Source organism: Myodes glareolus, chromosome 25 (assembly GCF_982192425.1).
Source record: "Myodes glareolus chromosome 25, mMyoGla1.1, whole genome shotgun sequence".
NCBI lineage: Eukaryota > Metazoa > Chordata > Mammalia > Rodentia > Cricetidae > Myodes > Myodes glareolus.
The window spans coordinates 46327587-46352595 of record NC_142050.1 but is presented as its reverse complement, the minus strand read 5'-3'; the positions used below and the strand labels follow the sequence as shown (position 1 = coordinate 46352595).

Sequence of the window (25009 nt, the reverse complement as noted above, 5' to 3'; positions counted from 1 at the left end):
GACACCTTGGCTCCTGGAAACACCTTCCCACAGCAAAGAAGGACAGGACATTTATTATTTTAACATTCAAATTAAATGATGTTAAATACCTTTTACTCCCTCTATTCAAAAGCTACATGGGAAGGGAATCATGCCAACTTTGAACTGATAAAACAGCTATAAATGGGTGTGAAAGTTGGTGGTGGGTTCATCATTCTGGAGACCAACTGTAGAGATTAAAGGAAAACATCTAATAGACAGGGACTATTATGAGCTCATCAAGAATGTCTTATAAAATTTGGACATTTTAGTTCTTTCCAGACAACAGTAAAAAAATTCCTTTTGTGTCTACATCTGAGAGTTTGGTCTTTACAAGAGTCTCTCTGGAAGGGTATCACAATACTGCCACCTGATACCCTAGAATCAACTGGAAGAAACCAGATCAGTCATTACTCCAATCCCACAATGGTAGTGTTATCTCATCAGAGGAAGGTGGGACAAGAACTGGAGGTAGAAATTAAACAATTTAGGGTTAAAAAAACCTCATGGCTCCCTATTGGCTCCATCATGGCTCGCAATCTACTTTCCACTGAATCCCCTTATTGCTAGGCTTGCCCAGAGTCCCTCAACAGTTACTATTACCCAGCTGGTCTGCAAGGCAGTAGCAGCTCCCCTACAGGATGAACAGAAACCAATGACTAAACTAGCACGGCCCTTTCCAGCTTTGCCATTCCACCCTAGGGGAAGACAGGGCCTTAGTGTGGTAAATTTATATTTTAGTAGAAAGTCTTCCAGACTCTCAGAATATTTCCCATTCCTTTTCCAAGATACAGGGTCCCTTCTGCATGTATTCTACTACAGGGTCATTGATCAGTGTAATCAACCCATTCCCCCAGAGCTCAGAAGTCCTGAGGCCAAACATAGCTCACTTTCAAACAGTAACTCTTGTTAAATCAAAATGAGGCCATGAATTAGAAAACAATGAAATGTATATGGAAGGGCTAAGAAACAAGAAAGAGATGATGGAAATGATGTAATTACAATCCACAGAATTATTCTGAAGATTAGTTATAAAAAGACTTTATGAACATGTGCTCCAGAGAGTTCCCTTCTTAGAAATTCAATATTTATTGACTCAAGTGAACCTTCCCAAATTGTACACCCAAAATCTATCCTGTCTTCATTCACATGACATAACTAACACATGCTGGGAAATTACAAAATTACTAATTCTGTCACAATCAGGTCCTATTTCATAATGGTGACTCCAGCAGCTGTTTGCCTACCTACAGTGTGTGCAATAAACTATTCCTCCTATTCTGGCCTGAAGGTGGAAGCCATGATCCACATCCAAACCCTTTTCCCTGTAACTGAAATGGACACTTGACTACATGACTCAAATTTTTAATTTTAGAGCTCAGTGGTGGTTGAGTTTTTTAATCTAAGAATTTAGATAATTTAATCACAAGGACAAGGTCATTGTTCTGGAAAGCAATGGTGTGGGATCAAGGCTACCTGATCCAACATAAAAAAGTCTGTCTCAAACACTTTTCTACAATGCTGGAGGTACTGCTATTCTAGAATTAATATGCCTTCCCAGGAATAAATCATTCACACACTTAAAGATTAATAGCCATGAATTCCTTTAATAACAGTATGCATTCAATGGTGGCTAATGCTAAAAGAGGAGACAACCTGGCCCAGATTTTGCATTCCATATATGCTGTCATCCTTAAGTCTTTTTTAGGTTCAGGCCTGAGGTTATACATTGAACAGTTTACAGAGGGACAGGAGGATGCAAGTCTAGCCACTTAGGCAGACAGAGATTTACAGATCAAAACTATCTTTTAGCTTATGCCTTAGAATTGAAATAAAAATATATCAGTACCTTATTGGAGATAAACTCATTCTTGTGGCTATAGTTAAATAGTCAACCATTGTTAAAAGACTTTTATTGTCAGTTCTCTCCTGATCGTTCACTGTTCTTTGCCCTCATTTTGTGGAGATTTTGGCTTGGAAAATTCTTTAAGCACCAAGTCTAAGTTAGTTTCTGATGCTATTAATCTTCTGAGTCATCAAGGCTGAGGTAAAGATGAACTTAGAACAACCAATCACACCTTACTGCTATTAATGACATTTTCATGGGGCTATGGTAAAAAATAAATAAATGAAATACTTTTTCTTGAAGCTAAAGACAACTATGATGTCTAAAGTCTTTACAAAATCATTTTCAGATATAGAGTTTTCTTCTGTGTGAGTTTCTCCCTAGTTCCTGACTTTGAATTGAAACACATAGGCTTTAAGATATTTAGAGCACTAGAAACATGGCTGGGCAGTTAAGAAATGTACAATCCCAGGACCAAGATCTAATTTTTGACAACTTCCTGTAACTTCTGCTAGAAAATCCTAGGGTCTAACATTATCAGAAACCAGTATGCACATTCACATACCCACAGAAAACCACTCTGATATCACATAATCACAATTAAAACAACACTTTAAGCATATTTTTCCTCCTGAATGTTTCTCTCTTGTAAGAATTCATTCCTATAATACAGGTGTTAAGGTATCCAATGGCTTACAGAGCTTTCTTCACCATGAAGCAATCAGGTAGGCTTGAAGTCTGAGAACCTTCTAAGATGATGGAATAAATCATTTGGGAAAACTTATGAAATGAGTCCGGTTTCAGGGTCAGGTGTTTCTCCCATTGGCTCTGGATTCAGGAACAAAGTGTGTTTCTTGGTCTCAGTTTTAGAGTCAGAATGTATTTCTTTGGCTCCAGTTTCACAGTCAAAATCACGTAATTCACTGGCTCTGGTTTCAGGGTCCAGATGTGTTTTTTTGAATGGCCCATTTACCTTACACATAGGGCTTCATAAATTCACAAATTCATATTACCATGAGTTTGTAAGTACAAACAGTATAAAAAGGACATCAAAATGCTTGAAAAGATTGTTAACACTGTCAAATTTATTTCTACAGAAGAAATAGTCTTGTGTTGTAGGCAGAGGATTCTTGTTCATTCCTAGCTGCCCAGACCAAAAATGATCACAAAGAAACTATATTAATTAATTAAAACACTGCTTGACCTAGAATTAGCTCAGGATTCTTATTAACTAACTCTGACATCTTAAATTAATCCATTCTGATTATTTTGTATTTTACCACAAGATTTGTGATTTACCAGTAAGGGCATATGTGTCCTTCAGCAGATACATGGAGTCTGACTCCACTTTCTTTTCTCCACTATCTCTTCTTGGAATTCCTGCCTTGCTCTATGCTGCCCTGCCATAGCCCCAAAGCAGCTTCTTTATTAAACAATGGTAAGAAAATACATTCACAGCATACAGAGGAGAATCCCAAATCATTGCGCAGCTGATTATAAGTGTTTTGGCTAAAGATCTTACCAAATACTTTATAATAAGAAGTCCTCAGTTTCTTTTTCATGCAGTCAATGTCTATTGTAATATGCAAAGATTTTAAGACGTTGTTGCACACAAAAGTTTTACTCCTATATAAAGTACAAAGCTTTATCACACTGAAAAAATTTAAAGCGTTTCTCTGCAGTATGATTTTTCTCATGATTTAGATTATTCATACATGCAAATGCTTACCCCACTGATTACAGTCATAGAGTTTATCTCCATTGTGTGATTTTTTTATGCATTTGAAGAGTACTGTGAAGTACAAAGCCTTTACCACACTCATTAAATTCATAGGGCTTCTCTTCAGCATGTATTAGTTTTGTCTTTGAAGATGCTTATAATAAACAAAGACTTTACTACACTAATTACATACATAATGTTTCTCTCCAGTATGTGTTATTTCATGCTTGTGAAGATGACTGTTACATGGAAAGGCTTTACCACGATGATGACATTCATAGGGTTTCTCTCCAGTATGGGTTCTTTCATGCTTTCGTAGATGACATTGCTGTGTAAAGGCTTTACCACACTGATTACATTCATAGGGTTTCTCTCCAGTATGGGTTCTTTCATGACTTTGTAGAGTACTGTGATGTGCAAAGGCTTTACCACACTGATTACATTCATAGGGTTTCTCTCCAGTATGGATTCTTTTATGTTGTTGAAGACCTCTGTGGCATGCAAAGGCTTTACCACAATGATTACATTCATAGGGTTTTTCTCCAGTATGGGTTCTTTTATGCCTTTGCAGATGACTGTGACGTACAAAGGCTTTACCACACTGATTACATTCATAGGGTTTCTCTCCAGTATGAATTCTTTTATGTGTTCGAAGACTACTGTGACATGCAAAGGCTTTAGCACACTGGTTACATTCATAAGGTTTCTCTCCAGTATGGATTCTTTCATGCCTTTTAAGATCACTGTTATGTGCAAATGTTTTACCACACTGATTACATTCATAGGGTTTCTCTCCAGTGCATGTTCGTTTATGCATTGGAAGATGACTCTGATGTGAAAAGGCATTACCAAACTCATTTCCTTCATAGCGTTTTAATGTAGTATGTGCTTTTTCATGACTGTGAAGATGACTGTCACGTGCAAAGGTTTTAACACATTGAGTATATGCAGAACTTTTCTTTCTAGTTTGGCTTTTTTCATGCCTACAATGATAATGGTACATGTGAAAGCATTACTACATTTAATACATTGTTGAATATTTTTATGTGAATAAATTAATTTTACAATTTAGTCCTATTTTAAAGAGGAATTATATGTTAAGGTTTTATCACCATGTTTACAATCTTGTTTTTCCCCTTCATTAAGGTTTGCTTTCCATCATTGAAGATAACTGATAACAGCCTTTAATACATGGTTCACATTTACAGAATGTTTTTTCTGTATGAGAACTTTCACGTATTTGAAGAGAACTGAGAAAAACCAGAGCTTTACCACTGTTATTGTATTCATAATGTTTCCTATACTGTGAGTGATGCTACAATTGCTAAGTGAACTAGGACAAACAGAAGTATTTACACAGTCCTAGTACTCATTGTGGTTTTCTGAAATGTGAGTTTGTTGATATATTAACAATGAGACTACAAAACCAATTAACTTGTATATGTGTATATCAAATTCAACAAGTATACTCAACATGGGAACTGCTACATATTTTTCTATTTGTTCTGAGAGAGAGGTATGTTATATCTTTTCACATCATTTGCTCATGTGTCTTGTATCCAGAGTAATATATGATGTACCCAGTAAAGGAAGAATAACAAATATAAGGTTTCCACATTGAGTTCACCAAGTTTGACTTTCTATCCTCACAGACTTGTGGTATATGGATTACGGCCACTCCAAAACAGCTGCCCCTTGATTCATAACCCTAAATGCCCCCTCACTAAACTTAACACAGCCACAAGTATATGGGTTAAACTACCTTTTCTATGGACTTAGTATAATAAATAGTTTTAGAGATCAACATATATATCTTTTATAATGTGAATAATATGAGATAAATGGATTGACAACTTTACAGTATAGCTCTCATTGTATTATGTTCCAAATGGTAATATAGATTTAGATATTGTTTTCTTTCTTAAGGGAATGACTTGCAAATGTAGTTCACCTATCTGAAATTAAGGTATATGATTTTGTGAGAATTTAATGCACATCAATGCACTTTATTATTTACACTGTTGCTTTTGTTTAAAACAGGATTAATTACAAATTCTTCAGAGACACATTTGTATCAGTTTATACATGAAAATTACCTTTCATGTCTTCTAGAATTTTGACAATGTTCTTCAATATTATGGCCTTCCAAATGGTATCCTAAAATATAATGCCAGAAATTGTGTTTTATATTAAAAATGGAAAAAAAAATTAGTTACCATATGAAGCAAACCTTACAACCATGCCTGATTTATTTACCCCATTCTTCTTCCTCAATCATATTACAAAAGATCATCATTAACCAATGAATAGTTGTTCCCTTATATGAAACATGAAAGATAATATAGTCTTACCTATAGTAGCGAGGTTTCTATAGGTCTCTACCATAACATCTGTGTAGAGATTCTTCTGGGAAGGATTCAGCAACGTCCATTCTTCCCAAGTGAAGTCAACATGCACGTCATCATAGGTCACTGAATTCTAAAATATCCCATACAGGTGTAAAACAGTAAGTATGATTTTGACAACACTGTAAATGTATACTTCTTTGACAGTATAGTCATGTAACTCTGGGGCTCCTCAGACTTATTCCATGACAAAGACATCATAATTTAATCACCAAGTCACTTCAGAAGCAAATTGAATAGGAGGTTCACCTCTGTCATTTCTGAACCCTTTGAATGGGATATCACCTTGCAAGAGAAATGCCTACTAAACAACAATGAAAGATACATAAATAGGTCACCAGTATAGAGTATGATTAATTCCTAACTACAAAAAGAAAATAAAATGAAAAAGTTGCATGCATTGAATCATGCCTCTAATCTTTGCACTCAGAAGGCAGAGGCATGAATATCTATCTGCCTCTGAGCTGAGTATCAACCTAGTTCATGCAACCACTTCTAGGGCAGCCAGAAATACAGGTTAAATACCTGTTTCACATGGAAAAAATTCAATCAAACAAACATAAAAGCTAGAAATAACTCATAGGTTTTTGCTAAAGGTTCTACAAAGAGTTACGCATTCATTTCAACACTTTATTCATCTACCAGAAACCTGAAGTTGCCCAATTTAAACTGCAACAAAACTGAGATTTTACTCAAAGGCACTGTGTGTTTAAAAAGTTACAAATGGACAAATGAAAACAATAGAAATTAATATGCTGATTACAAATAATCAACACAGAACAGGAAACATGGCTCAAGAGCAAAGAGTCATCCTAGCCTTTCATTTGAAATTCAAGATATGGGTGAAGCTCAGTACAACAGCATATGCTTGATAGGAACAAAACCACCATACAAAAAAATAAAAACAAAAAAGCCCACCTTTAACCCCAGCACTTGGGAGTCAGAGTCAGAAGTTCTCTGAGTTTGAAGCCAGCCTGATATATAGAGCTACTTTCAGGACAGCTAGGGCTACACAGGCAAACCTTGTCTTCAAAATATAACAAAGAAAACTGAAAACAGTAGGCTACCAAATCACCTTAGCACTAAACAGCAGTTAATTCTACTGAATCCGGTGTGATTTAGTGATAGAGTTTATGATGGTGGAAAGTTATGACAGCAAAAGAAGAAAGCTGACTGATTAGTTTCAACCAAAACACAGTGGGCACAAAGAACAGGAAATGGTTTGAGGCTATAGAAACTCAAAATGTGGAATTCCTTTCTGTATGCTGGGATTATCATTAGTTTATAAAGAAATTGCTTTGGGCCTATAACAGAGCTATAGGACAGAACTTAGGTAGCTGGGGAAAACTAAACTGAATGCTAGAAGGAAGAAAGCTGAGTCAGAGAGAAGTCATGTAGCCCCACCAGAGACAGACACTGTGAAATTTACCTGGTAAGTCACAGCCACATGGAGATACATAGATTAATAGAAATTGATTAAATTAATATGTTAGAGTTACCCTCTGTATGCTGTGAATATGTTTTATTCTCATTGGTAAATAAGGAAACTGCTTTGGGCCTATGGCAGCACAGAATGGAACAAAGTGGGGATGACAAATGGCGATACAGGAGAAAAGAAGGCAGAATCAGGGAGATGCCATGTAGCCACTGAAGGAGACAGATGCTGGATGGAACCTTACCAGTAGGTCACAGCCATGTGGTGATACACAGATTAATATAAAATGGGTTAATTTCAGATGTAAAAGTTACTTAATAAGAAGCCTAAGCTATTGGGTATGCAGTCTTATAATTAATAAAAATTCTGTATAATTATTATGTTTGGGCAGTGGGGAAATGATCAAGCACCCTATGTCTATAAAAGGATATAATGAAGTTTGCAAGCTATACAGCACACACAAGATTAATATCTAAGTTCAATTGTCCAGTTAAGCATTCACTATTTCTTGACTATATTGGGATCATAAGAAGAAGCACAAATCAGCCTGAATGTTTCACTCCCTGAGGGAATGAAACAGTCTGCCAGGAACTGGGAGGTATATAGTGACCCAAAAGCATGGACTTTAACCTGGTCTCTCAAGAAAGTTAGGATGGGCCAGCTCCATGATTCCCTGAAGAGTCTACTGCCCAGTAAAATCCTATGACCTTGACCTCTACTGTCAACATTCCTATGACCTTGACCTCCATTCACACCATTCCCATCTTCTAGGTCCTATAAGAACAGATGATTAAGCTCTTTGTCCAGTCTTCTAATATCTTAATCATTCTTAAAAGAGTCAACAATGCCAGGTCCTTTGCAGCAACAAAATCCTCTTTGAGTCCCATTGTTGTTCCAATTGTGTTCTCTGTTGCTGTTATTAAATTATGCAATCAAAAGCAACTCAGGTAATGAACATGTTTATTTGGTTGTTAACCCTATTTCACAATTCCTCCTTATGATAATGTAAGATAGATACTCAAGCTAATAACTAAAGGCAAAACATATGGGAGCAGTGTTTTCTGGCTTTCTCTCTTGCTTTGTCACTGTCTTGTGCTCAACTAGCTCTCCTATCTATCCCAGGGCTGCTTGCTCAGATATTGCAAACTCAGTGGAAGAGGCTACCTATATCAATCAAAATCAATAAATCTCTCTCAGATACATTAATCAGGTATTCTGATCTAGGCATACTCTCAATTGGTATTTTCTCAGATCAGTCTAAGCTATGTCATGCTGATAGCTGAGGCTATCTAGAAAGAGACAATAATATACAAGAAGGTTTTAAAGATTCAAAGGCAATGTATTAATCATATCAATCACTTAAGCAGCAAAAGCACAAACAAAGATAGATATGCCAGGAAATTGAAAGAGGCAAACATCTAAGATAAAGAATAACAAACTAAAAAGTCTCTCCACAGAAACTTCCCAAACCAACAAAAGCTCAAGGAACCCATAACATGCAAAATCTTCTGAATACAAAATTGGTGAGACCATTATTTTCCAGAAAATAAACAACATACTTAGATAATAATGAAAAAATCAAAAACATAGATGGATAGCACTGACAAAGATTTATTATGCTCCTTTAAATAAAAACAAGATTCTAACCAAAATAAAACTCTAAGAAATTACTAACCAGCACTCATCCTATACATTTCAGTTCTTTATCCTTTACCAATAATAGAAAATGTCTTGGGTGTGGAAGGCTGTTCTACCAAAATTGGAGAGATTCACTTGAAAGCTTCTTTTGCCTTAACTTCATAGAAAATAGTTTTGACTACTTAAAAAAATTTCATTACCTTATAGTAAAGAAAAGTATGTCTGTTAGGATCACTTAGACACCATTTTGCTCCCTTGATTGATGATTGCCTGTAAGTCTGCAATCAGAATGAGGAAATGAAAATATTTTAAAAGAAAATGCAAGATAACAGATTTTTAAAGAATCAGAATTAGTAAAACCTAAAGCAACTTGTTTTACTCTAATGCTTTATAAGGGACAAGCACTTTGAAAACAAGTTTACTGCTATTTTTACATATATTTGTGCAAGAGTGAAAATTTATTTCATCTGTATAAAGTAACACAAAAAGAGGAGTTCAGATGCCCTGGATCTGATATAGTAGATTTATGAGCCTCACAATTTACGTGTAGGTATCTGAACTCAGGTCACCTCCAAAATGAATATGTGTTGAGCCACCTGCCAATATCCATAATACTATTTATCCAAGAAGCCAAAAGTCTCTCACAGATTACCAGCAAGAGCAACAAAACCTAAAGAAGTAAAGAAGCAAATAAATGATCCTTGGAAACATGATGCATCAATATGAAGATGATGTGTGTGTTAAATTTGCACAATAAATGGATACAGTACAATGACAATTCCCAACAATTTATAACAGGAACGCTGATTACAAAACTACATTCATTTTGGAAGCACACAGAGTAATCAATGGGATTATGAAAAATAGTACACAGACTGACATAATATGACTTCTTTCTGGGAAGTGGTGGCACACAACTTTAATCCCAGCACTCAGGAGGCAGAGACAGGAGAATCTCTGTGAGATTGAAGCCAGCCTGCTCTACAGAGTGAGTTCCAGGACAGGTTCCAAAGCTACAGAGAAACCCTGTCTCGGGAATAAAGTATTACCACAAAGCTGATCAATCAAGAATGTGTATGATATTTGGGAAAGAATAAAGAGAATGTAGGAAAGCCAAGAACAAAGGCAGGAAAATATAGTCAATTAATCAAAAGACCAAAGGAAACTTATGGTGTGGGAGAATTGTCTGTATTCTGTCAATCATATTTTAATAAAATGCTGATTGGCCAGGCAGGCAGTATAGGCGGGAAAGCCAGACAAGAAGTACAGGTGGAGCAAAGAGACTGGGAGTATTCTGGAAAGCAGGAAGCTCCCTCTGCAGTTCTGCACAGACCACTGGAGACGAAAGATGTAAACTGCCCCCACAGAAAAAGGTATCAAGCCATATGGCTACCATAGATAAGAATAATGGGTTAATATAAGCTATAAGAGTTAACAAGAAGCCTGAGCTAATGGGCCAATCAGTTTATAGTCTTATGGAGTCTTGTGTGTGATTTTCCTTGGGAGTTGCCGGCTTTGGGGTACCGGGCGGGACAGAAACCCCAACAAGCCGGCCCTCATGTTACAAACTTAGTCAGGAAACATGTGATTTGACCAATGTTATCCAGCTACCTATGATTCTATGTATTTAGAAATTAAATAAAGACTTCACAATTTTCACAAAATTACCTCAAAGTTACCCTTAAAGTGTTGTTTCAGACCCTCCAGCTACTGGTATTTCTTCCAGAGAGTCCCCAAGCTCTAGAGCCCTCTCTGCAAAAAGAAATGATCTCCTGCTATGGTTCTGCAGCCCCTTAAACCTTCTTGTATTTTAAGGTAAACCCAGCCCCACTGATGCCCAATCACAAAACAATGTAGAGTAATTTTTGCTTCCTGTCTCATGGATTATAGCACAAGATATAGACTCTGCCCTACCTACCTGCCCAACACCATACACACCTAAGAAACCTCTGCACCTCAGAAACTCCCTCTGTTCCCTGGAACTAAACATCACTGAATCACACCATTGGAGCTGGTGGTAGCAGAAACTTAGAAACATTTAAATCACGCATTGCTAAATCAACATCACTGTAGTTCTACCAGCTTTTAAACTACTTAAAACATTTATAAGACAAACTTGAAAGTAGACTGCAATATTCAGAACTTCTAGAAACCCGATTATCAGTTTTCAAATCTGTCTTCCCACTGCACACCAAAACCATGTGTACACTAGACAGTGAGATTACAAGCATAATATGTTGCCATGCCAGGGCTGTAGAGTCTCCCTCTCCACAGGAAGGATCTGAGGACAAAGAGCACCATCAAGGTCAGTACATAAAGCAACATAACCACAGCCAGTCACATGGTCCATCCAAATCCAAGCAGAAATGATAGATCAACAGAACTTCTCTGCACACCCTACACTCACTATGGCATAGCTTCTGGTCTTACTACAACTTATTCCAACAAAAGTAGAGAAGAATCCTGGAAAGAACCTGCCAGCTACCTGTCTCTATTATTCCTGCTTGCTAAGACTTTCCAGAATCCCTTACTGGCTAAGGCCACCCTGCTGGGCCTCAGAGTATTATCAGTTTCCCTAATAGGTGATCAGAGATCAAATGACTCAGACAGCACAGTACTTCCTGCTCTGCTCTCATAGTCCATTAGACAGGTCCTTAGTCCAGAAAGTTTGTATTTTAGTATACATTCATCCAATTTCCTAGAGCATACCCTGTTCCTCTTTCGAATCACATGGTCCGTTGTATGCACATTCCATTACACACTCAATGTGCAGTACAGCAAACCCATAGCCTCATACCAGGGAAATCCTGCAGCCAAACACAAGTCCCAATGACAACTGTTGTTAAAAAAAAAAAAAACAGAACACGAATTACAAGATATTAAGGGGTCATGGTAAGGCTTGGGACAGGAAAGGAAATGTGGATATGATACAGTTTAATCTCAAAAAATTATTTTGAAAAGTTGAAAGAGGATATATGGTCATGTGCTTACGGAACATGGCATTTATATTAGAGCACATCAAAGATTTCTCAAACCTTTTATCTCAGGGTGTATATTTAAAATCAATAAAATAACAGTCCTGGTAGGCAGGGCCACATTTTACTCAGATCTACTTTGGTTGAACTACTGTAACTGTAGCAATTTGGTTTCATGAGAAGTTCGGTTTTCTATGCACATTGTTTATTTCCCGGTCTGTGGACATCAAAAAATGACCATCAGGACATTTGTGGAGCACTTAAAATTGATTACCTGGTTCTGCAATGCTAATCCCAACTACTGTTGATATAGAAAAGTTCTCATCCACTGTCCTTTCTCTCCCTTGCTGCACAGTGAATCTACCAGCTTCAAGCTTGACCTATGTACTGACCCTATTCATCTATAATCATATACTGAAAGTCAGAGAGACTGGAGGTCATTCATCACCTGGTTTATTTTTCCTTCTCCCTGACCAGTCAAAGCCCAGTCCTGAAGAAGTTGAAGGACTATCTACCCAGCACTAGGCAGCAGAGACAAGAACATGTTTTCAAAGCCTTTCTCAATTACATAGTGTGAGGCAACAGTATTACAAGCTCATAGTCTCCCGCACTCTCAACAAAGCTCAGAGGCAAAGACCACTACCCTGGTCACCACAAAGAACAATAGAACCTGTCTGGCTCATGGTTCATCCCTGGTCAAGCAGCTCTGACAGCTCAGTCAACCTGCTCTTCTTGGTCTGGGGACAGTCGCCCCTCCATTCACCATGGCACGCCTTGTGGTCCTCCTTACAGCCCTCAAGAGCAGAACAAGAGAATCCTGGGAAGAATCTATAAACTATCTCTGGTGTTTCTAATTACCAACCAAAGTCCCTCTAGGACCACCCAACTGGGCTTCAATACATTAGCAGTTACCCTACTGGGCAAGCAGAGATTGAATGTCTCAAAAAGCAAACATCCTCCAGGTTTGTCCTTCCACATTATAGTCAGACAAGACCATAATCTGGGAAATTTGTAGTTTAATAAAACCTTCCATTCTCCCAGAGTACTTCCTGTTCATCCTCTAAGGCACCAGGTCTAGTGTGTGGTCTGTGGACCCATGAAATGGCCAGACAGGACATTATGGAACATCTAAAATTGATCACCTCACTACTCACAGTTAATGTCAACTACCATCACAGCAAGAAAGGTTTAACCCTCCTTCTTGCCCATCCTTTGTCTGTTGTGACTACACTGGCTTTACAGTTAGACAATGAAATCAATTCTAATATGGGTCCCACATCATTTGTAAATTCACAATAAAATCAACTGAAATTGGAAGATACTCATTCACTGATCTATTTCTCCTTCACATAGACCAGTCAAGGTCCAGCCTGGTAGGATTTGCAGGACTGTCTTTCCAGCACTAGGTAGCAGAGGCAGGATTAGGTGTTCACAGCAATTCTCAGTTACATAGTATGATGCAAGCCTGAGCTACAGGAGACATTAATCTAATGAAATTGTTCTCAATCTTCTCTGTGCTGTGACTCTTTAAAACAGTTACTCATGATGTAGTGATCTCCCCACCTATAAAATTATTTTTAATGCTACTTTATAACTATATTCTTGCTACTATTAGGAATGATAATATAAATATCTGTACTTTCTGGTGGTCTTAGGACAGTCCTGTGATAGCTTCATTTGATCCCTCAAAAGGAGTCATCTCTTGTGGACAGCCTGTCAGCTGGGCAGACATGTATTTCAAATGGGGATACCTCAAATCTTTCAGAGACTTTAAGAATATGGCATTTAAAATGTTTTAAGACATTAAGACTTTTCATGACAATGAAATACATCTGCTCCTGGTGGCAACAGTCTACTTTGAGAGGATGATGGGCATCAAAGAGGCTTTTATGGAGTTTGTTAGACATTTGGGCAAGAAACTGCTCTTGCTGGGACTGCTTTATGAACTGGACATGCAGGACCCACAGAGAAATGATTGATGAACTTGCCTAAAGGTGACATTATTCTTCGAGGTTCCTGATTTATTTAAAGAGTCTTCCAGGCATTCTACAGGACACAGAAGACAGCGACTGATGGACTTTTCCATTGCAAGGCAGAACAGGTCTTCAAATTTCCTGCTTCATGGAAAAGTCTGCTGGATACTATGGGTCTGTGGGCTGAGGACTGGATGCCACAACAACACAGAAGAGCTTTGAGTGACTTTCTAGGCAATGAGATGCCTCTGTCATTTCTAGAGTTTTGGAAGGTGCTTACAATATACTTCCTGTTTATTTAGGTAACAGTATATCCTTCTGGTGTCTTTGATGGATTTGAACAATTTATACTTATAGTTTTCTTTAGTTATGATAAAAGATAAAGTAGATATAAATAATGTAACTGTAATTCTTGCATGATATCTGTTTTGTAATTTGTAATTTTACTATGTTAAAACTAAAATCTTCCTTTCCATTTAAACAGAAAAGGGAAAGTGATGTGGGATTCCCCTCTGTATGCTGTGATTATCATTGTTTAATGAAAAACTGCTTTGGGCCTATAGCAGAGCTATAGGGCAGAACCTAGGTAGGTGGGGAAAAAACTAAACTGAATGTTGGGAAGAAGAAGGTGGAGTCAGAGAGAAGTTATGTAGACCCACCAGAGACAGATGCTGGGAACTTTACCCAGTAAGCCACAGTCACATAGTGATACACAGATTAATAGAACTGAGTTAATTTAAATTAAAATATAAGAGTTAGCCTATAAGAATCTAGAGATAATGGGGCAAGCCATGATTTAATTAATACAGTTTCTGTTTGATTATTTTGGGGATGTGCATCTGGGAACAAAGTGCATCCCTACTTACAATATCATTTCTCATCCTAATGAGAAATTTCATCCAGAAGGGCTCCCCCTACTAATGGTTTCAGAAGCAATCAAATGAAACTTACCAAGAAGACGCACATGTTAAAATACATTTTCCTATCTGGGAGGTTTTTCATTCATACAACTACATTCTAACCTGGGTCACTATGAACTCTCACAATCTCTTATTTACTGAGGCTCTGACTCTGCCAAACATAGAAGGGAAAAATAGTGATGTCGTGATCACAAAAGAAGAATCCATGACCTTTATACTTTGCATCTTTCGTGTTTTTTGAATAAGTATGACATAGGAAATCCTGCCAAGATTTGATGGACCCTACCAAGCTTGGACCACATTTACTGCAAATTCTATATGATGTTGCTCCTGAGACAAAAAATTACTTTGTGTTCTCCTTCCAAGAGTTAAGGGCTTAGTTAGATGCAATCTTACACTTGGAGCATGTTCCTAGTCCTCAAATGTACAGCCAGGCTCTTCCCTTAAATGATGCTAAAATCCTTAACAAACTAACTCTGCATCCTTTTAACCACTGGACTTACCATCTGAAACTACCTAGTATTGTTTTTCTTATCAAAACACACTTTTCTGATGTGCCATGTCCCTCTAAATGCTGCAAATATGTGTTGCTTTTATTGGTTGATGAATAAAGCTGTTTTGGCATATGACAGGGCAGAATATACCTAGCTAGGAAATCCAAACAGATACAGAGAGAAAGAAGGTGAAGTCAAGGATATCCCAAGAGCTGCAGGAGGAACAAGATGGGAGGTAACAAGTCATGAATCAGGTAACAAAGCAGATATATACAAAATATTGGTTAATTTAATTGTAAGAGTTAGCTAGTAATAGTCTGAGACATTGGTCAAATATTTATAATTAATATAAGCCTCTAAATGGTTATTTGGGAGCTGGCAGATGGGAGGGAAACTTGTAGCTACACTTGTCATCTTCTTCTTCTAGTTTATTTCCCTGTAGACCTGAATGAGTCATCAGTAATAACCATTGTAGCTTCCAGGATGTTGTGGAATTCCCCTCTGTAAGCTCTGAATATGTTTTATTCCCATTGGTTAATAAAAAAAAAACTCTTTGGGCCTATGGCAGCACATAATAGAACAAGGTGGGAATTCCAAGCAGAAATAGAGCAGAAAAGAAGACAGAGTCAGGGAGATGACATGCAGCCACTGATGGAGACAGATACTGAATGGAACCTTACTGGCAGGCCACAGCCATGTGACGATACACAGACTGATTTAAAAAAAGGCTTAATTTAAGATGGGAAAATAACTTAATTAGCCTAAACTATTGGATTTGCAGTCTTCTAATTAATACAATCTCTGTATAATTATTACATGTCTGGTCAGTTGAGAAATGTACAAGCAATCTCTGTCTATACCAGGATATAATAAAGTTTAAAAGCTATACAGCATACACAAGATTAATGTCTAAGTTCAATTTTCCTGTTAAGCCTTCATGATTCCTTGACTACTAAGGGATCATACAAAGAAGCATAAATCAGCCCGAATGCTTACTGCTGAGGGAATGCAACAGTCTGTTAGGAACTAGGAGGTATATTGTGACCTAGGAACCATGAACTTTAACCTGAGAAACCTAGGAAACAGTTCTCTCAGTCTAGTTAGGTAGGGCCAACTGCATGGTTCCCTGAAGAGCCTACTGCCCACTAAAATTCTATGACCTTGACCTCCACTGTCTGTCACTACTCTCAACATTCCCATCTTCTAAGTTCTACAAGAACAGCTGATTAAGCTCTTTGTCCAGTTTTCTGTTATCTTGAGCATTCTTCTCAGAGTCAACATTCCCAGGTCTTTTGTAGTAACAAAATCCCATTTGAGTCCCATTTTTGTTCTGACTTTCTTCTCTGTTGCTGTTATTAAATTATGCAATCAAAAGCAAGTCAGGTAATGAACATGTTTACTTGGTTATTAACCCTATTTCATAATTCTTCCTTTTGACAACTTAGGAAAGACAGTCAAGCTGATAACTAAAGGCAAAATATGTGGAGCCATTGTCTTCTGGCTTTCCTGCTTGCTTTGTCTCTGTCTTGTGCTCAGCTAGCCCTCCTATCTATTCCATGGCTGCTTGTTCAGAGATATTACCAACTCAGTGGAAGAGCCTTCTAATATCAATCAAAATCAACACAATCTTTCTCAAATACCTTAATCAGTTATTCTGATCTAGGCATATTCTCAATTGGTTATTTTCTCAGATCACTCTAAGCTATGTCATGTAGATAGCTGAGGAAAATTAGAAGAAAGAGATAACAATATACAAAAAGTTTTAAACATGATTAGTACATTGCCTTTGGATATTCAAGCAGCAAAAACACAAACATGAACATATATGCACCAGGGAATGGAAAGGGGCAAATATCTAAGATAAGGAAGAGAAAACTAAAATTGTTTCTCTACATAAACTTCCCAAACCAACAAAAACTCAAGGAACTCATAACATGAGAAACCTGAAAACAAAATTGGTGAAACCATTATTTTCCAGAAAATGAGCAATATACTTAAATAACAATTAATAAAATCAAAAACATAGAATGGTAGCCCTGACAAACAACAACAGAAAGACACATTATGGTCCCTTAAATAAAAACTACAAGATTCTAACCAAAATCAAACTCTATGAAATCACTGACCAGCACTCATCCTATACTCTTCAGTTTTTTATCTTTTACCAACAATAGATAATGGCCAGGTGAGGAGGGCTGTTCCACCAAAATTGGAGAGATTCACTCGAAACCTTCTCATGTCTTTACTTTGTAGAAAATAATAGGTAGAATCCCAGTAGCATAGACAATAAGAGCAACAATGAATAAATGGGACCTTCTGAAACTGAGAAGTTTCTGTAAAGCAAAGGACACTGTCATTAAGACAAAAATGCAACCTACTGATTGGGAGAAGATCTTCACCAACCCTTCATCAGACAAAGGTCTGATCTCCAAAATATACAAAGAACTCAAGAAACTAGACACTAAAACTCTAATTAGCACAATTAAAAGATGAAATACTGAACTGAACAGAGAATTCTCAACAGAAGTTCAAATGGCCAAAAGACAGTTAAGGTCATGCTCAACCTCCTTAGCGATCAGGGAAATGCAAATCCAAACAACTCTGAGATACCATCTTACACTTGTCAGAATAGCTAAAATCAAAGCACCAATGATAGCCTATGATGGATAGGATATACCCAAGAGATGGCCAATCATCCTACAAAAGCATTTGTTCAACTATGTTTATAGCAGCACTATTTGTAATAGCCCGAACCTGGAAACAAACTAGGTGCCCCTCAATAGAAGAATGGTTAAAGAAGGTGTGGAACATATACACATTAGAGTTTTACTCAGCAGTAAATAATTTTGACTACTAAAAAATATTTCACTACCTTATAATAAAGTAAAGGATGTCTGTTAGGATCATTAGACACCATTTAGCTCCTGCTGATTGCCTGTACATCTGCAATCAGAGTGAGGAAAAAAACATTTTAAAACAAAACACAAGATAACAGATTTTTAAAGAATCAGACCACACCTAAAGCAACTTTTTTTACTCTACTGCTTTAAAAGTATCAAGCACTTTTGAAAACAAGTTTATTGCTATTTTTGCATATATTTGTGTAAGAGTGAAAATTTCCTCTATATGTATAAAGTAACACAAAAAGAGGGGTTCAGATGCCCTGGACCAGAAATGGTAGACTTATGAGCCTCACAACATGAGTATAGATATCTTAACTCAGGTCACTTCCAAAATGAATATGTGCTGAGCCACCTGCCAACATCCTAAACACTGTTTGTCCAATAAACCAAAAGTCTCTCACAGATTAACAATAAGAGGAACGAAACCTAAATAAATAAAGAAGCAAATAGATGATCCTTGGAAACATGTTGCATCAATATTAAGATGATGTGTATGTTAAATTTGCACCATAAATGAATATAGTACAATGATATTTCCCAACAATTTATAATACAAAAACTGATTACAAGGCTACGTTCATATTGGAAGCACACAGAGTAATCAACGGGATTATGAAAAAATAGTACACAGACTGACATAACATGACTTCTTTCTGGGAAGTGGTGGCACACACCTTTAATCCCAGCACTCAGGAGGCAGAGACAAGGGAATCTCTGTGAGTTTGAAGCCAATCTGGTCTACAGAGTGAGTTCCAGGACAGGATTCAAAGCTACAGAGAATCCCTGACTCGGGGATCAATCAAGAATGTGTATGATATTTGGGAAAGAATAAAGGGAATGGAGAGAAAAAGCCAAGAACAAAGGCAGGAAAAAGTAGTCAGATATTAATTAAAAGACCAAAGGAAACTTTGTTGGGAAACATGTGATCTTGACCAATGTTATCCAGCTACCTATGATTCTATGTATATAGAAATTAAATAAATAGACTTCACAATTTTCACAAAATTACCTCAAAGTTACCCTTAAAGTGTTGTTTCAGACCCTCCAGCTACTGGTATTTCTTCCAGAGAGTCCCCAAGCTCTAGAGCCCTCTCTGCAAAAAGAAATGATCTCCTGCTATGGTTCTGCAGCCCCTTAAACCTTCTTGTATTTTAAGGTAAACCCAGCCCCACTGATGCCCAATCACAAAACAATGTAGAGTAATTTCTGCTTCCTGTCTCATGGATTATAGCACAAGATATAGACTCTGCCCTACCTACCTGCCCAACACCATACACACCTAAAAAACCTCTGCACCTCAGAAAATCCCTTTGTCCCCTAAAACTAAACATCAATGAATCACACCATTGTAGCTGGTGGTAGCAGAAACTTAGAAACATTTAAATCATGCATTGTTAAATCAACATCACTGTAGTTCTACCAGCTTTTAAACTACTTAAAACATTTATAAGACAAACTTGAAAGTAGACTGCAATATTCAGAACTTCTAGAAACCAGATTATCAGTTCAGTTTCCAAATATGTCTTCTCACTGCACACCAAAAGCATTACTCTGTGTGTACACTGGACAGTGAAATTACAGGCATAATAACCTACCATGCCAGGGCTGCAGAGTCTCCCTCTCCACAGGAAATCCATACACAGGGAGGCTCAGAGGACAAGGAGCCCTGCCTAGGCCATTATATAGAGCAATAGAACCACAGCCTGGTGCATGGTCCATCCAAATCCAAGCAGAAATAACAGATCAACAGACCTTCTCTGAATACCCTACGCTCACTATGACATAGCTTGTGGTCTTCCTTACAACTCATTACAACAAAAGTAGAGAAGTATCCTGGAAAGAACCTGCCAGCTACCTGCCACTATTATTCCTGATTGCTAAAACATTCCAGAGTCCCTCACTGGCTCAGGCCACCCTGATGGGCCTCAGAATATTATCAGTTCCCCAAATGGGTGATCAGAGATCAAATGACTCAGACAGCACAGTACTGCTCTGCCCTCCCAGCCCAATAGACAGGGACTTAGTCCAGAAAGTTTGTATTTCAGTACACATTCAGCAAATTTCCTAGAGCATACAGTTTTCCTCATCCAAATCACAGGGTTCTTTGTGTGCACATTTCATTATACACTCACTGGCAGCAAACCTATTACCTCATACCTGGGAAATCCTGCAGCCAAATACAAGTCACAATTACAATTGTTGTTAAAGAAAAATGGGAGTGTGACAAAAGAAAAAAAAATAAAAAAAAAAGAAAAAAAAAAGAAAAATGGACCATGAATTAGAAGATAATAAGAGGTCATAGTAAGGCTTGGGGATTAAAAGAGAATGTGAATATGACATAGTTAAAATCTAAATAATTATTTTGAAAACTTGAAACAGGATATATGGTCATGTGCTTAAGGAACAGGGCATTTATATTAGAGCACATCAAAGATTTCTCAAACCTTTTATCTCAGGGTGTATATTTAAAACCAATAAAATAACAGTCCTATTAAGCAGGGCCACATTTTACTCAGATCTATTTTGGTTGAACTACTGTAACTATAGCAATTTGGTTTCATGATAAGTTCGGTTCTCTATGCAGATTCTTTATTGCCTGGTCTGTGGACAACAAAAAATGACCATCAGGACATTTGTGGGGCACCTAAAATTGATTAGGAACCAGGTGGTTCCGCATTGCTAATCCCAACTACTGTTGATATAGAAAGTTCTCAGCCACTGTCCTTTCTCTACTTTTCTGCACTGTGAATCTACCAGCTTCAAGCTTGACCTATGAACTCACCCTCTTCATCTATAATCATACACTAAAAGTCAGAGAGACTGGTGGTCACTCACCACCTGGTTAATTTTTCCTTCTCACTGACAAGTCAAGGCCCAGTACTGAAGAAGTTGAAGGACTATCTACCCAGCACTGGGCAGCAGAGACAAGAATAGGTTTTCAAAGCAATTCTCAATTACATAGTGTGAGGCAACAATATTACAAGCTCATAGTCTCCCCCACTCTCAACAAAGCTCAGAGGCCAAAGGCCACTACCCAGGTCACCACAAAGAAGAACAGAACCTGTCTGGCTCATGGTTCATCCCTGTCCAAGCAGCTCTGACAGCTCAGCAAACCTGCTCTTCCTGGTCTGGGGACATTCGCTCCTACATTCACCATGGCATGGCTTGTGCTCCTCCTTACAGCTCCCAAGAGCAGAACGAGAGAATCCTGAAAAGAACCTGTAAGCTACCTCTAATGTTCCTAATTGTCCCTCTAGGACCAACCAGTTGGGCTTCAACACATTAGCAGTTACCCTACTGGGTGAGCAGAGACCGAATGTCTCAAAAAGCAAACATCCTTCAGGATTGTCCTTCCACACTCTAGTCAGACAAGACCATAATCTGGGAAATTTGTAGTTTAATAAAATCTTCCATTCTCCCAGAGTACTTCCTCTTCCTCCTCCAAGGCACTGGGTCCTGTGTGTGGTCTGTGGTCCCATGAAATGTCCAAACAGGATATTTATGGAACATCTAAAATTGATCACCTCACTACTCACAGCTAATGTGAACTACAATCACAGGAGGAAAGATTTTACCCTCCTTTCTGCCCATCCATTGTCTGTTGTGACTACACTGGTTTTACACTTAGTCAGTGAACTCAATTCTTAAATGGGTCACTCTTCACTTGTAAATTCACAATAAAATCTACTGAAATTGGAGGATGCTCATTCACTGATCTATTTCTCCTTCACACAGACCAGTCAAGGTCCAGCCTGGTAGGAGTTGCAGGACTGTCTTTCCAGCACTAGGTAGCAGAGGCAGGATTAGGTGTTCACAGCAATTCTCAGTTACATAGTATGATGCAAGCCTGAGTATCGGAGACATTAGTCTAATGAAGTTGTTCTCAATCTTCTCTGTGCTATGACTCTTTAAACCAGTTACTCATGATGTAGTGATCTCCCCACCATTAAAATTATTTTTAATGCTACTTCATAACTATATTTTTGCTACTGTTATGAATGATAATATAAATGTCTGTACTTTCTGGTGGTCTTAGGCCAGTCCTGCAATAGGTTCATTTGATCTCTCAAAAGGAGTCATGCCCCACCATGTTGAAAATCACTGCTATAAAATGATATAAATAGATGAATAAATAAACAGCATTAAAAAATAGAATAAAATTCAAAAACTGAGAAACATTAGAAAATAGAAATAAAGAGATTTTAGCAGTCATGTCATTGAAGAAAATGAAATCTAAAAAATGATAATCAATAATTGACTTATTAAAATTATAGAAATAATTGAACACTTAGTTATACTGATTTTGAAATAGAGTAAGCACTTCCCTGGCAGGGAGAATGCCATTAATAAGAGAATACATGACTTTGTCCCATAGAAAATGTTAGCTGCTGAGTGTTATATGCTGACACATGGATTTACAGCCACTGGCCTGTGTTGCAAACATCTGAACTGACTTCACCAGGACTGAACATATCTGCATGGGAGAGTTCACTAATTGGAAACTAAATACTTAGGCGTTCAAGCCCTCCTCCCTAAACTGTACACCCACCAGTGTCTGTCTTCATTGACAAGGAAGGAATTGATGTATGATGGAATTACACAATAAGTCACTCACTGTGTCCCATCAGGTCCTTCTTTGTAATGGACACCCCTGCACCCCACGGGCCTTAAACTTCAGTCTAAGATCTAGCTATTGTCGAGTGTGTTTACCTCCTCCAGCAAACACAGTACATCATTCCTACTTTTCTGGTCTGAAGAGAGAAGCCATGTTCCACAAGCAAATCCTTTTATTGTTACTGCAATGGACAGTCCCACTGTATGACTCAAGCTGGTAATTTTAGAGCTCCATGGTGCAGCATACTTGTAATCTAAGAACATATGACGGTTAGCCAAGAGGATAGTAAGGGCAATGCCCTGTGGGGCTGCAGACAGGATTCAAGCCTACCTCAAATCAGCACAGGGGACACTTAGTCACAAATACTTTCCTAAGAGTTGAAAAATACAGCTGTTCTAGAATTGCTATGCACTCCTGGGACATGAGGTTGTGACCCCGTAATGTCCCTGAGTAGCAGGTCAGAGGCCTCTGAAGGGAAGTGGGTCTTCTGACTGGTAGTAAATCATGGTTGTCTCATTTGTTATAGGAATGTACCTTAATGGCTAATTAATTCTGATGAACAACATTTGCAGCTCATGCATATTTGAGATGCAGCCCTCCCTCACTTAGATTCTACTTTGTGTGACTTAATGTCTCCTAAGAACCAGTAAATCCTTATACCATTAATTCTAATATCAACTATACTCGTCTACATCACAGTTTAGTAGTGGAGCGCTACTCTACACAGGAGAAACCGTTTACAAGCCATACAAAATTAACTACAGATGGATCCCAAACCTAAATGTTAAAAGTGCAGAACTTTTGAAGACCCAGGAGAGACCAGGGGTCTCCGCGTTTGGCGAATGTGGTGATCTCACTCCACATGCAAAAATATAAGCACAACAGACACCACCATCTGCGGCTCCCGACGCTCTGCTCTATGCATACACAGCCCGGGCAGTAAAGGGACTCAGAGGCAGGCAGCAGAGAGCTGCAGGTTTAGGAATACTGAAGCAGGAAGACGCTAAACTCTGTGTCTGTCCATCCAGCCACCACACCACCTGGGAGCCTCAGTGGCCACTCCACCTAGTTTAAGTACAGCGGCCCTTTGCTCGCCAACCCTGGCCACTCCTCCCATCTGTGGAGAGAAACCCCTCACTCACCATGTCGCAGCGCCCAGCTGACATGCTATCTGCCCACAAGAGAACCTGAGCTGCTGTGCCTGACTGAGCTGAACCAAAATGGAAGTCGGCTCCCGGAAGAGCCCTCCCATCTGACTGCCAGGTCTGTTGGAGGCTCTCATTGGCTGGTGATGTGTGAGTGACAGGATCAGGTGAACAGAAGGGACTCAGCAAGGAGGTAAAGGGTTGGTTTTTAATCTAAAGACAGACCTGTTTCAGATTGGCTGGAAATTTATGCCAAATTCAACAGCAAGTCAATTGCTAATGTAAATCAGTGAGTTCGGTCTTAAAAGGAGTATACAATTTCAGGAAATTTACTAAAATTAAACTAAATAACCTGGCATTAAAAAAAATGAACTGGTTGTTGGAGGCACAAGGATTTAACCCCAAAACTCCACAAAGAAGGCAGGCAGGTCTCTGCTTGTTCAAGGCCAGACATCTAGGAAAACCCTGTCTCAGAGAAACCCTGTCTCGAGGAGAAAAAAAATCAAAAACAATTTTGAGAAGCTTCTTTAGAGCTTCTGCTGGTGAGTATTTATTATCTGACATATGTGGGTGGTGGGGAAAGGATTTCTAAAAGAAATGGTCTGTGGCCTGAAGAAGCTGCACGACCTGAGAAAGAATTCCAATGGCTGCCAGCAGAAGTGAACTGGGGTGTGGCTTCAGGTCCCTGGAGGAGGAGGAGGAGAGTAGCTAGCATTGACCTTGCTAATAGGCCCCAGTCAAATGTTAATGTCAAGGCCTGGAATTCCTCAAGAGGGAGTGAATGGAGACTCTTTCTTATCTAAACGCCTGACTTTGGGGAAAGGACTTGTGGGAAGCAGGCAGTACTTGAAATTAAGGTTTCTTATCTTAGTCTTGCCTTCCAGATCTTTTCTCCTCAGAATGCTTCCTCTCAATAGGGGAG

The 25009-nt window shown here is 38.3% G+C and overlaps 1 protein-coding gene across 1 annotated transcript; it reads right to left on the bottom strand.

Moving 5' to 3' along the window:
- Positions 1 to 1556: 1556 nt before the first annotated feature.
- LOC148117918 (uncharacterized) lies at positions 1557 to 5738 on the bottom strand. Its single transcript, XM_087901686.1, has 2 exons — positions 5681 to 5738; positions 1557 to 4567 (listed from the first exon to the last, which is right to left on the bottom strand). Exon 2 carries the CDS (start codon positions 4399 to 4401, stop codon positions 3766 to 3768), a length of 636 nt encoding a protein of 211 aa, XP_087757812.1. The 5' UTR covers positions 4402 to 4567; positions 5681 to 5738; the 3' UTR covers positions 1557 to 3765.
- Positions 5739 to 25009: the final 19271 nt, after the last annotated feature.